At 38.0% G+C, this 13,644-nt stretch overlaps 1 protein-coding gene across 1 annotated transcript; it reads left to right on the forward strand.

Annotated features, from left to right (window-relative positions):
- Positions 1 to 830: 830 nt before the first annotated feature.
- Positions 831 to 1,637, forward strand: LOC130471792 (uncharacterized). Its single transcript, XM_056842094.1, has 2 exons — positions 831 to 1,107; positions 1,369 to 1,637. The coding sequence occupies exons 1-2, from the start codon at positions 831 to 833 to the stop codon at positions 1,635 to 1,637; spliced, it is 546 nt and encodes a 181-aa protein (XP_056698072.1).
- The last annotated feature ends 12,007 nt before the right edge of the window (positions 1,638 to 13,644 follow it).

Genomic DNA, 13,644 nt, shown 5'->3' on the forward strand with positions numbered 1-13,644 from the left:
GCCTGGAAAGAAGGCCCAAAGTCCTGCTACTCCACCAGAATAAAGACAGAGCCCCATTGGGCAAAGCCCATTATCTTTAAAATCCGGTCCAAATATGGGAGGACCATCATTGCAGGACAAAGGCCACGTGTCCTAAATCCCCAAGGGGCACGTGTCCCATAGTTAGGGTTGAGGGTGCAGTCCCCAAGGAACCCTAACACTATAAATAGCTCAGATCCCAAGGTAAAAGGGCATTCAATTCTTGCCCAACCACAACAAACTTGTCTTTGCTCTGCCTTCTCTCTACAAATCACTTATCTCTCTAGGTTATACTTACTTAAGCATCGGAGGGAATATTCCTACGGGAATATTCTTGTTTTGCAGGTTGCCAGAAGTTCGTGCCAAGTCATACTTGATACCTCCGAGGAGCGCGTGCCACATCAGCACCGTAAAAGTTCCCACAACAGAGACCTTGTATTTAGTTTGTCTTGCTATGTGATTTGGGTTTTGTTAATTTGGACTTTAAACTTGTCGTACTATTTACATTTCCTTATTTTTGTTGATTGGTTTTTGAGATTAAATCTGTAATCGATTATTCATAAACCTAAAGTTAGTTTTATGTTTTCCGCTGCAAAATTCTGAATAAGCCATTACGTTTTCACACGGGCGATAATACTTTGGTAATTCTCCATAGTTATATTTATAAAAAGGGTTATTTTAGAAAAAGGAGAATTGTCGGGGTGTTACATCAAGTATTCTGGGAAGTGTTGGACCGAAAGAGAATTAAGCAGGACGAATCGGCATTACTAGATAGGACGTCCACTTGGATGGATAGAATTATCAACTTCAAAATGAATGGGGTCCTACCAGATGACCTAAAGTTGGCGGAAAAACTTAAGAAGAAATGCTCTTGGTTTGAATTATGGAACGACACACTATATAAAAAGTCCTACTCTCGTCCTCTTCTACGTTGCGTAACACCTGAAAAGGGACGGGAGATCCTAGAAGATCTTCACCAGAGGATGTGCGGTTCGCATATTTTGGGAAGGGCTTTGGCAGAAAATGCAGTTCGAACCGGCTATTATTGGCCTACCTTAGGTGAAGATGCTCTCTCCTTGGTCAAAAGGTGTAACAAGTGTTGGCGCTTCGCTCATCTGATACGCCGGCCGGATCAAAATTTGACTCCCATCACTAGTCCAATACCATTTTCTAAGTGGGAAATGGACCTCTTGGGCCCATACCCCGCGGCACCAGGCGGGAGGCGTTATGTTATTGTCGATTACTTCACCAAGTGGGTGGAGGCGGAGGAATTAAAAAGCATTCATCTGGAGAAACTTCATCACTTGGTTTGGCGTGTCGCAGTCAATTATTTTTGACAATGGACCACAGTTCGAAACACCAAACTCACAGACTGGCTAGTTAAGCATGGTATAGCCGGTTATTTTGCTTCAGTAGGAAGGCCGCAGGCAAATGGGAAAGTGGAAGCCTTTAACAATATCATTTCTGAAGGAATGAAGAAGAAATTGGATGAGGCTAAAGGATTATGGGAAGATGAGTTACCAAACTTCTTATGGTCTATTCGCACCACGACAAAAAAACTCCACTGGAGAGACTCCGTTCTTACTGGCCTATGGGGCAGAAGCGGTTCTCCCCATTGAGATGTGTGAGCCAACGCTCCGAGTCATATTGTATGACGAGGAAGCTAACTGGGAAATGATGAAGGCGCTGTAGAATTTTTGCCAGAAGTGAGAGGTAATGCCACCCTGGGGGAACAATTATACAAGCTGCGCAAGGCAAGAGAATATAACAAAAAGGTCTCAAAAAGTTGGGGATTTTGTCCTCCGAAAGATGGAAGAAGTAGGAAGAGCCAAGGAACAGGGTAAACTGACTCCTATATGGGAAGGTCCATATGAGATATATGATGAGGTGCAAAATGGATCCTATCACATCCAAGATATGCAGGTGTAGGGTTTTTTTTTTTTTTTTTGCTATTTGCATTGCATTTGCTCTTGTAGTGGTATTTTTCGTATTTCGTATAGCTTGTACATTGAATTTTGTATGTAAGTTATGGGAGCTTGATGAATCTTATTTAAGACTCACCAAAGTCTTTAACTTGTCCAATTTGTCAAGTGTGTGATCGACTAGGTTTGACTTGATCTTTTCAATCCCACCCAAAGAGGGGAGCCAAATTGTAGGTTCACACAAATGATGTGATTGAATTTGGACATAGAAAATCAAAGCTCAAAATATAAGAAAGTGCGCAAAATACCCCTATGGATTTCAAATATTGAACTTCGACGGAGTTGCCACCAAACATTTTAAGGGTCCCGTTTGGAATGACCAAAGTTGACTCTTTTTGGACAAGGCATTGAATCTTGAAACCGAATGTGTGAGATTCGGGCATGGGAACGAACCGCTTATTTTTGTAGGCTTTAGAAACACATTCAAACACAAGACATGGATCATTTTGTGAAATCCTAATCACGCACTAGGTTGGTTGAATCATGCATTTAGAAACATTGAAATTGCTACTTATACGTGGTCACTTTGTTTTAAAGTTAATTCAAGGAACCTAAGGTCGGTTTGTCCAAAAATTATCTATGTTCAGCATGTTGTAACCTTTTGTATATTTTTGTATTTAGCATGTTGGGTGATGAAAGCAATAAACACATAAAGCATCATCATAAATAGAAAAGGAAATATTGAAATGCGTACAAAACCACATCGCCTTTGAAAGGCGAGTAAATGGTTCTATAATGAAATTGCGATATTAAAAGAGAGATATCAAAAGTGCGATATTGAAAGTGCGGTATTGAAATTGCGGTATTGAAATCTTACTATTGTATTTGAGATCCGAACGCCAAGCAACTTCTTAATAATAAGTGTGCCCAACACGGATTCAATTCTCTAGAAAATATTAACTTTAGATGAGTTTCTCATCTTGAAGCATCATTGATTTTGAATATCGAAATAGAACTTGAAATGAAACTTAAACTTGAATATAGAACTTGAATATTGAAATTAGGAGGTTTGACTTTAAAGATTAGACCTTTCCATGTTGTAAGGCTTCACTTTTAATATGCTCCATGACTTGAAATTGATTCTAGTTTAAAGAGAAGTTGATCTCATTTAAACATCATTGAATACTGAATGTAGAACGTTGAATATTAAACATAGAAATTTGAATGTTCATGTGTTCTAGTTTTGAAAAGGGTTTGCACTTTTACCAATCATCCTTGAAATTGTATAAAGTTGAGGTTTTTGAAGATTTGATGATGATTGTTGTAAGAACACTTTCAAGAATGAAAGCTTCAACTTACTAATCATATTTTTTTGAAAACAAAGCATAAATATTAAAACTTGAAACTTGTAAAGGGAGTTTGGAAGATCATTTGAGGGGGGTTTCAAGTGTTAAATCCCCTCAAAGATTACTCCTTTTGAAACATTTCCTACTTTAAGTGAGTATGAACATTGCAAGAACATCATAGGATTAGTAGAACATTAGACTAAATCATGGTGATTTATATTAGGGATTCGATTTTACCTTGTTAGGTTTAGGTTAGATTTCCGATTTGTGCTCCCAATTGCTTTAATGTTTGAAAAATTGTAGGAAATATTGAAGATTTTTTAAGATTGAATTTTGTATTTGGAATTTGTGAGGAAAAATGTGTATTACGACGTTGTAGTATAATCCTACCCCTCCATTTGGGTGGAAATGAAGGTTTTAAATAGGGGATTAGCCAGATAAAATCCAAACCATGCCAGCGCCAGGCGTAGGGCTAGCGCTAGGCGCTGCTGACGTGTCCCAGATGCTGCCAAAGAAGGACGATGACGTCGTCCTTTCTTTGTACCGGGGATTTCTACTTTTGTATGAGCTTTGGAGCATAGTGTTTTCTTGGTGGGCAAGGCAATATTTTGTGACTAAAAACTCACCTTTTGTATCCGGGATTTGTATTTGGACTCGGATTTACTGGACGGGGCCCGGCACACTCGGTTTTGTGGGTCGGCGCCCTATTATGGATTTCTTGATGGAATTTTGATTGAAAATGGCCTTTTAAAACCAATGGAGAGGTCCGTTGGGCGAGATTGTGTTTTCATTTTGAACTTGAATTTTGGAAATTGAATTTTGTATCGAGTTCCGAAATGGGAACGGGCTCGGGGATTGTACTTTGTATTTTGGACTTTGGAATACATTTTAGCAATTGGGACTTCCCCACAGAGTTTTTCCAACCACCTAGCAAGGATAATGGTTTCTTCATCATCCCATTAGGGGAGACACAAATTAGGTGTCTACAGAAGCCCCCACTTTGACTAAGCGTTCGGTTAGGAAAGCGAAAGTCAAAGTTTTCGAATAGGGACGGAGAATAGTCAAGATGTTCTGCAATCAGGACCATTCTTTATGCGCGGATACCTGCACAAGACAAGTGTTAGAAAAAAGGATAGACTCTACCTCCGTGCGGCTTGACGACTCTAATCTTTGTATGGGTTGTTAGGTTATGACAAATATAAAACATGTATTTCATGCGGAAAAACCATAAAGCCAAGAATCCAAATTAATTGCCACATAACAATTAGCATAATTTAGGATGCATACATTCGAAGCGTGCCTTCCCAAGCTGCTCCCGAACCGAACAAGAACAAGTTTAGGACTCCAAGTGTAGTCCCTCCGTAGATAGTCCACAGCATGTTCGGATCCGCCTTAGATTCAATTAACTAGAATTTAGCCTAAGGTATTATGTTATTCGTTTATAATTTTGTGGCAAATTATTAACCTTAGTTTTTAACTTAAAACTATATGAATACTTGAATGGATGTATTATAAATTGTGATTTCCATCACCTATTTATAGAGTAGGATTATCGGAACTAGAAACCTACTAGGATTCAACTCATCTAATTCTATTAGAATTTGATTCAAATTAAATCTATTAGTTTTAGTGTTTTGCATAACAACTAATTCTAGTAGTTTCAAGAAAATAGTATAATCGGATAAATCCTAAATGCTTAAGGTTTCGTAACATGCACGAACACACCAACACGCACGAACAGCCCACGAGGGGGACTGCCCGCGCGCGCGGTGGACTTGCTCGGCCCAACAGCTGGTACGCAGCCCACGAAGGGCGCGCCAGCTTGCTGGCCTTGCCGCATGCTGGGCCTGGCCATGCTTCGTTGCTTGGCTGGGCCTTGCTAGCCTTGGCGGGCTGCTGGCTAGCCTGCTGTGCGCGGGCTTCGCTAGGCGCGGGCCTAGCTTCGTGCTGGGCCTTGTGTCTAGCAAGCTCGTCCGATGTTTATTTCGTACGTCTCGCTTCCGATTAATTTTCCGATTCCGAAATTCATTTCTGATTCGAACAATATTTAATATTTCCGATTCTGGAATTAATTTCCCTTTCGAACAAATATTTATTATTTTCGATTCCGGACTTTATTTCCGATTCCGATAATATTTCCGATTCCGACAATATTTCCGTTTCCGGCAATATTTCCGATTCCGAAAATATTTCCATTTCCGATAATATTTTCCAACACGTACCATGTTTCCGTTTCCGGCAACATCTACGACTTGGATAATATTTATATTTCCGATACGATCCATATTTACGTTTACGGCAATATCATCGTTTTCAGAGTATTCAAACTTTGCCTTTTGACAATTTCAACTCCCGCTAGAACCGAGATCCGTCGATTCCGAATATCCATAAATGGAGTATTTAATTCACTTAAATACTTGATCCGTTCACGTACTATTTGTGTGACCCTACGGGTTCAGTCAAGAGTAAGCTGTGGATTAATATTATTAATTCCACTTGAACTGAAGCGACCTCTAGCTAGGCATACAGTTCACTTGATCTCACTGAATTATTAATTTGTATAATTAATTAATACTGAACCGAATTTATTAGACTTAACATTGAATGAATACTTGGACCAAGGGCATTATTTCCTTCAGTCTCCCACTTGTCCGTAGGGACAAGTGTGCATTTCCTAATTCCTTTGTCGCTTGATGCTTGCTCATGAACATAAGGTAAGAGTTGTCATCCTTATTATGTCCGGAGGTATTTCTCGGTTTCAGAGTTCAACTGATTAAATAAACAGATAATCGTTGTACAACTTTCAACATCTCATCCCGATGTTTGGGAGGACAATCCCAATCTTGCGATCTTGAGATTATACTTCGTTTGATAGGTGATTACCCGAGCGTTGCCGTTATGGCCTCCTTTTACGGTGCGACGGTTGACAACGTCAAAGTAAGCAGTTCTCAAACAAGTAATCTCAAATCACTCAGGTATTGAGGATTAGTGTCTCATCATTTTAATGAAATTAACTTATGACAGATTTTCATATCTTACAGTAAAGTTTCATAGGTTTGTCCGATACTAGTCTTCCCAAAGTAAGTATCTATGCAAATGATTGCGACATTTTCATGTCCAAGTTCAAGAAACAGAACTACTAGTCATCTTGCATTCTAGTCGTCTAGCGTTTTCTATGCGTCCATTTTTATAGAAAGCTCCGACCAGGGACCATTTTCAACTTTTGACATTCAAGTTCACTTGAAAAACATTTCTTAGTCACAGGACTGGTCCTGACAGCCTATCTTGAATATATCGTCAAATTGAAGGGACTCGTTAAATGGAAAAATGAATTTTATTCATTTGCATGAATGGTTAACCAATAACGTTTTACAAAGTATTAAACTCTAAAACTTTTAAAACATTAAATAAGGACATCAAAGCCATTCTTCAACATGCTTGATTCCCATAGCTGAAGTGTGCGAGTTGTGCTTCGCTTGAGGCAGAGGTTTAGTTAATGGATCTAAGATGTTGTCGTTAGTTCCAATCTTGATTATGTCGACTTCTTTTCTTTCAACGAACTCTTGTAGAAGGTGAAATCTACGAAGTACATGCTTGACTCTGTGGTGGTGTCTAGGCTCCTTTGCTTGTGCAATAGCTCCGTTATTATCACAATATAGAGCTATTGGTCCTTTAATGGAGGGGACTACACCAAGTTCACCTATGAACTTCCTTTGCCAAATAGCTTCCTTTGCTGCTTCATGTGCAGCAATGTACTCCGCTTCAATTGTAGAATCCGCAATGGTGCTTTGCTTAGCACTTTTCCAGCTTACTGCACCTCCGTTGAGGCAGAAGACAAACCTAGACTGTGATCTGAAATCATCCTTGTCGGTTTGGAAACTTGGGTCCTTATAGCCTTTAACAATTAATTCATCATCTCCACCATAGACCAGGAAATCATCTTTGTGCCTTTTCAGGTACTTCCGAATATTCTTGGCAGCAGTCCAATGTGCCTCTCCTGGGTCTGACTGGTATCTGCTCGTAGCACTGAGTGCGTACGTAACATCCGGGCGTGTACATATCATAGCATACATTATTGAACCAATCAATGAATCATATGGAATCCCACTCATTCGTCTACGCTCATCCAGTGTTTTTGGGCACTGAGTCTTGCTTAGAGTCATTCCATGAGACATGGGTAGGTAGCCTTGCTTGGAGTCTGCCATATTGAACCTTTCAAGCACCTTATTGATGTAAGTGCTTTGACTGAGTCCAATCATCTTATTAGATCTATCTCAGTAAATCTTAATGTCTAGTATGTACTGTTCTTCTCCTAGATCCTTCATCGAAAAACATTTCCCAAGCCAAATCTTGACAGAGTTCAACATAGGAATGTCATTTCCGATAAGTAATATGTCGTCGACATATAATACTAGAAAAGTAATTTTGCTCCCACTAACCTTCTTGTATACACAAGATTCGTCTGCGTTCTTGATGAAACCAAAGTCACTGACTGCTTCATCAAAACGTATATTCCAGCTCCTTGATGCTTGCTTTAATCCGTAAATGGATTTCATAAGCTTATATACCTTTTTAGCATTCTTTGGATCCTCAAAACCCTCAGGCTGTGTCATAAACACAGTTTATGTTAAAACGCCGTTTAAGAAAGCGGTTTTGACATCCATCTGCCATATTTCGTAATCGTAATATGCAGCGATTTCTAACATTATCCGAATAGACTTTAGTATTGCAACTGGTGAAAAGGTTTCATCGTAATCCACACCGTGGACTTGCCTGTAACCTTTTGCAACCAATCTAGCTTTGAAAACTTCTAGTTTCCCATCCTTGTCCTTTTTCAGTTTGAAAACCCATTTGCTTCCTATGGCTTGGTAGCCATCTGGCAAATCGACCAAATCCCAAACTTGGTCTCCAGACATGGAGCCTAATTCAGATTGCATGGCTTCTTGCCATTTCTTGGAGCTAGGGCTCGTCATAGCTTATTTGTAAATCGCAGGTTTATGACTTTCAAGTAATAGAACTTCATGGCTCTCGTTCGTTAAAATAACTAAGTACCTTTCCGGTTGAGACCTATATCTCTGCGATCTACGCGGGGTTACATTTCTAGATGGTCTTCGATTCTCACCAGATACTTCTAAAGATCTTTGAGTTTAAACCTGAATGTCATCTTGAGCATTCTCTAGAGTTTGTTGTTCGAATCAAATTTCTTCGAGGTCTACTTTTCTCCCACTTGTCATTTTGGAAATGTGATCTCTTTCCAAAAAGATACCATCTCGAGCAACAAACACCGTGTTCTCAAATGTATTGTAGAAGTAATACCCCTTTGTTTCCTTTGGATAGCACACAAGGATACATTTGTCAGATTTCGGTTGAAGTTTGTCTGAAATTAATCGTTTGACGTATACTTCACAACCCCAAATCTTTAGAAAAGACACATTTGGAGGCTTTCCAAACCATAACTCATATGGAGTCTTTTCGACAGCTTTAGACAGAGCTCTATTTATAGTGAGTGCAGCTGTGTTTAGTGCATGTCCCCAAAATTCTATTGGAAGTTCGGCCTGACCCATCATTGATCTAACCATGTCTAGCAAGGTTCTATTCCTCCGTCCTGACACACCGTTCCATTGAGGTGTTCCAGGAGGAGTCAATTCTGATAGAATTCCACATTCTTTCAGATGGTCATCAAATTCATAGCTCAGATATTCACCGCCTCTATTAGACCGCAGTGCCTTAATCTTCTTGCCTAATTAATTCTCTACTTCACTATGAAATTCCTTGAATTTTTCAAAGGATTCAGACTTATGCTTCATTAGGTAGATATAACCATATCTACTGAAGTCATCAGTGAAAGTGATAAAGTAGCTGAAACCACCTCTAGCATTTATACTCATTGGTCCACATACATCTGTATGGATTAAAACCAATAGTTCAGTTGGTCTTTCTCCAACTTTAGAGAAAGGTTGCTTTGTCATTTTGCCAAGTAAACATGATTCGCACTTACCATAATCCTCTAAGTCAAATGGTTCTAGAATTTCTTCCTTTAAAAGTCTTTCTATGCGCTTTATGTTAATATGGCCTAATCGACAATGCCACAGATGGGTGAGATCTGAATCATTCTTTTTGGCCTTTTTGGTATTTATGTTATAAACTTGTTTGTCGTGATCTAATAAATAAAGTCCATTGACTAATCTAGCAGATCCATAAAACATATCTTTAAAATAAAACGAGCAACTATTGTCTTTTATTAAAAAGGAAAATCCCTTAGCATCTAAGCAAGAAACAGAAATGATGTTTTTAGTAAGACTTGGAACATGGAAACACTCTTCCAGTTCCAAAACTAGCCTAGAGGGCAACGACAAATAATAAGTTCCTACAGCTAATGCAGCAATCCGTGCTCCATTTCGCACTCTTAGGTCGACTTCACCCTTGCTTAACCTTCTACTTCTTCTTAGTCCCTGCGAGTTGGAACATAAGTGTGAGCCACAACCTGTATCTAATACCCAATAAGTATACAGTCTATAACAAAAATACCTGAAGATGGAACGACTGTTCCGTTCTTCTGATCTTCCTTAAGCTTTGGACATTCTCTCTTGTAATGGCCAATTCCATCACAATAAAGACATCTTGATGTGGACTTGTCCTGCTTTGTCTTCTTTCTTGACTCAGCATTGCCCTTGGACTTTTCACCTTTCTTGAAGGGTCTCCCTTTAGCCTTGAGTAAATCCTTGGCTTCACAGTCGAGTATTATCTCAGCCTTTTGGACCAGGTGAACAAACTCTGCGACTGTTTCTTCTCTTGGTTCACTCATGTATAGTTGCTTAAAGCGACCAAACCCTCTGTGGAGTGAATTGAGCAAGATAAAGACTGCTATCCTCTCACTTATTGGTGTTCCTAGCAGACTTAGGCGATCAAAATATTAAAGCATAAGGTCTACATGGAATCTTAGTGGAACACCAACCCTTTGTTTAGTGCGAAGGAGTTGAACATGTGTTTCTTGGACCTCCATCCTAAAACATCTGTTATGAGAACTAACCTTTAGGCCAAACATTGATTCTATCAACTCATGGACATTTAGGTCCCTGTCCTCCGTGTTTCCACGACAGATATCCCTCAGATTCTTGATGAGCGTAAAAGGTTCGTAAGCTACAAACCTCCTAGCCCATTCATCAGGGATATTGTTCAGCATGAGACTCATAAGTTTTTGAGATCTGCATCCCAGGCGGCATGTCTTTCAGGGGTCATGTCTCTGGCATAGTAGCTTGGCATGGGATGGAACAGTACATACTCAAATCCATTGAGTCTCACTATTTCAATCAGGTTAGCTTCCCATTCAAGAAAATTTGTTAGGTTCAACTTGACCATAAGCTCAGAACCCATGATGATGTTTTGATTGTTGTTTGCCATAGTAAAAACTACAATTGAAAAAGAATAAACAAATAAAAAACCATTCACAGTTTCTCTTAATAAACTTAAATTTCAGCATACATGCATAATTTATTATTTATTAAGCATTTTATTTAAGTTATGTGTTCCGACAGGTGTGAATAAAATGATTCCAAGACCCTTAAATCATTGAAGAATTAAGCAAATTATGTATTTAGACTCAATTCTAAAATATTTTAGGTAAGCAAAGCCTTTGCTAATAGTCTAGAAACTACTCTTGGTTGATAGGTACGTCTAAGGTCTTATTAGGTAAACCTATCTCATTTTCCACGACACAAAAGGACTCCTTACTTATATCGTTGAGTTTCACCAAACCTAACATGTACTCACAATTATTTGTGTACCTTACCCCTTTAGAATCAATAAGTAACACCTCGATATGGCGGAAAACTATTACTAAGATTGATGTAAAGATTATCCAAGTAAGTGTTATTTTGGCATGGCACCTTTTAACTCAATTTTTAAAGTTTGGAACTTAAGGCTCTTACTATGTTGGTTAGATTTTAATTGAACTAAAATCTTTAATCATGCAACATAATCAAGCCATAATCTCATGCATAATTAAGACATATTTAAAGCATGCATAAGATATAAATGTGATCTAGTATGGCCCGACTTCATCTTGAAGCTTCAACTTCAAACTTCGTGTTGAAAATGGATTGGAAACTCCGTCTTGAATTTCACCATGAGAGGCGCCATTTTATTCAAATAGGATAAGCTATAATTGAAACTAATTACAACTATTTGATGATACGCAGACCATATTTAAATTAAAAACTTTGGTACTTTAGACCAATTTTACATTCAAATTAATGGTACGCAGACCATATTTTCTATCCTATTTGGGCTATACTAGTCACTTTCTTTAACCTGCAAAACAGTACAATTACAATATACCATTCACCCATTCATTTATCAATGAATGGCCCACATAGCTGGTTAGTTGAACATATTATGCATCACATAAATATTTGCAGCAATTAATCAAGGCTTCCAATAATCTACAAATTATTCAATCCTTATTAATTCTAATCGAGTTGTTTTAACCTTAAAGGAATGTAGACCTAATCAAGAGTTTATGACTAAAACGCTCCCACTAAAACCAAAAAATTTACATGCTTTACTAATTTTAAACATAAAATTGTATTTCCTAGTCTAACAGGAAACTTACAAAATTAATTAAAATTTAAAGCTCATATAAATTATTATTTAAATCCTTTAATTTGTTTTCGTTGAATTAAATTAATTAATTTAAATTTAATCAAGGTTTTAATTTTAGTAAAATAATTAGTATAAATAAAATTTATAAAAATTAAATTATTTAAAATTAAATTCCGAGAAAAAATTAAATTACAATTAAAATCGTTTTTCCAACCGAAAATCAAAATTAAAATTAAAACGAACCAATCGGGCCAAGACAAGCCCATGAGCTCGCGCCCATGTCTCATCGAGTCCACGTAGTAGCAACGCCCCATGGGCTCCCACTGAATCGATAGTATAGCAAGGCACGAGCAGCCACACGAAAACGCAGCAAGCCGAGCAAGCCACGCTTGCGCGCAGCAGCTCGCTCGCTGTGGCGAGGCATCGCTTGCTGGGCGAGGCAACGCTCGCCGGTCGAGCCAGCTCTTGTTGTCCGCGCGCGCGGCCTCGTCTTGCTTGCTGCCTTGCTTCTCGCCCCACCCGCCCACTGCTCGCAGCACACGGCGCTAGGCAGGGCTGCTTCCTTGCACGCACATGCCACGCCCTTGCTCAATGCATTCGTACCGCATGGGCGACGAGCTCCCTTGCTCGTCGTCGCATGCCCGCACTATACAACACCCCTTAAGGGTAACACTTAGCGTCCATTGCTTCGTGCGTGCAAGATTCGTGAACGGATTTCATAAAAATTAAAACTTTTATTTTTAAATTTATCGACAAATTAATAAATCATATTAATTTCATAAATTTTGGGCGAAAAATCAAAAATTTATTGTTCAAATTAATTTCCGATTATATGGATTCAAATCTAGGTCATAAAATTTTAAAACTTTTCAATTTTAACAAATTTCATGGTGGTTTTTAATCATAGGTTCCTAATTAAATTGCTAATTAATTATGAAAAATAAATCAAATTCTAAATTATTCGAATTTCAACAAATTAATTGCAATTACAAATTAGGTTGTATAATTAACAAGCTTAGGCATTAAAATTGTTAAACATATACAGTAGGTCAATGATTTACAAACAAGAATCGCAAATATTTAATTTAACATCCAATAAATTATAAATTTTGCGTTCGAAAAAAGTAAAACCTCCGAAAAGTAATAGTTACGCTTCGAATTTGGGAATTCTGGGTTCGGCATCAAATATCTGATTTTAGTCAAAATTTTAAAACGTCGTTTACATGCGAAATTCACTATAAAATTATACGATTCCAACCATTATTGACTAAACTGCCGAAAATCCTACGAACATATAATTAAATAATTACACGAATTTGCAATTAATTACAAAAATCGAAATTAATCACCCGTTTAATTCATTGCAAATTTATAAAATTTAACCATGTTAACTATAATTGATTTTGGAATTAATTAGAGGCTCTGATACCACTGTTAGGTTATGACAAATATAAAACATATATTTCATGCGGAAAAACCATAAAGCAAGGAATCTAAATTAATTGCCACATAACAATTAGCAAAATTTAGGATGCATACATTCGAAGCGTGCCTTCCCTAGCTGCTCCCGAACCGAAAAAGAACAAGTTTAGGACTCCAAGTGTAGTCCCTCCGTAAATAGTCTACAGCACGTTCGGATCCGCCTTAGATTCAATTAACTAGAATTTAGCCTAAGGTATTATGTTATTCGTTTAGAATTTTGTGGCAATTTATTAACCTTAGTTTTTAACTTAAAACTATATGAATACTTGAATCGT

This window comes from Spinacia oleracea, chromosome 4 (genome assembly GCF_020520425.1).
Source record: "Spinacia oleracea cultivar Varoflay chromosome 4, BTI_SOV_V1, whole genome shotgun sequence".
NCBI lineage: Eukaryota > Viridiplantae > Streptophyta > Magnoliopsida > Caryophyllales > Amaranthaceae > Spinacia > Spinacia oleracea.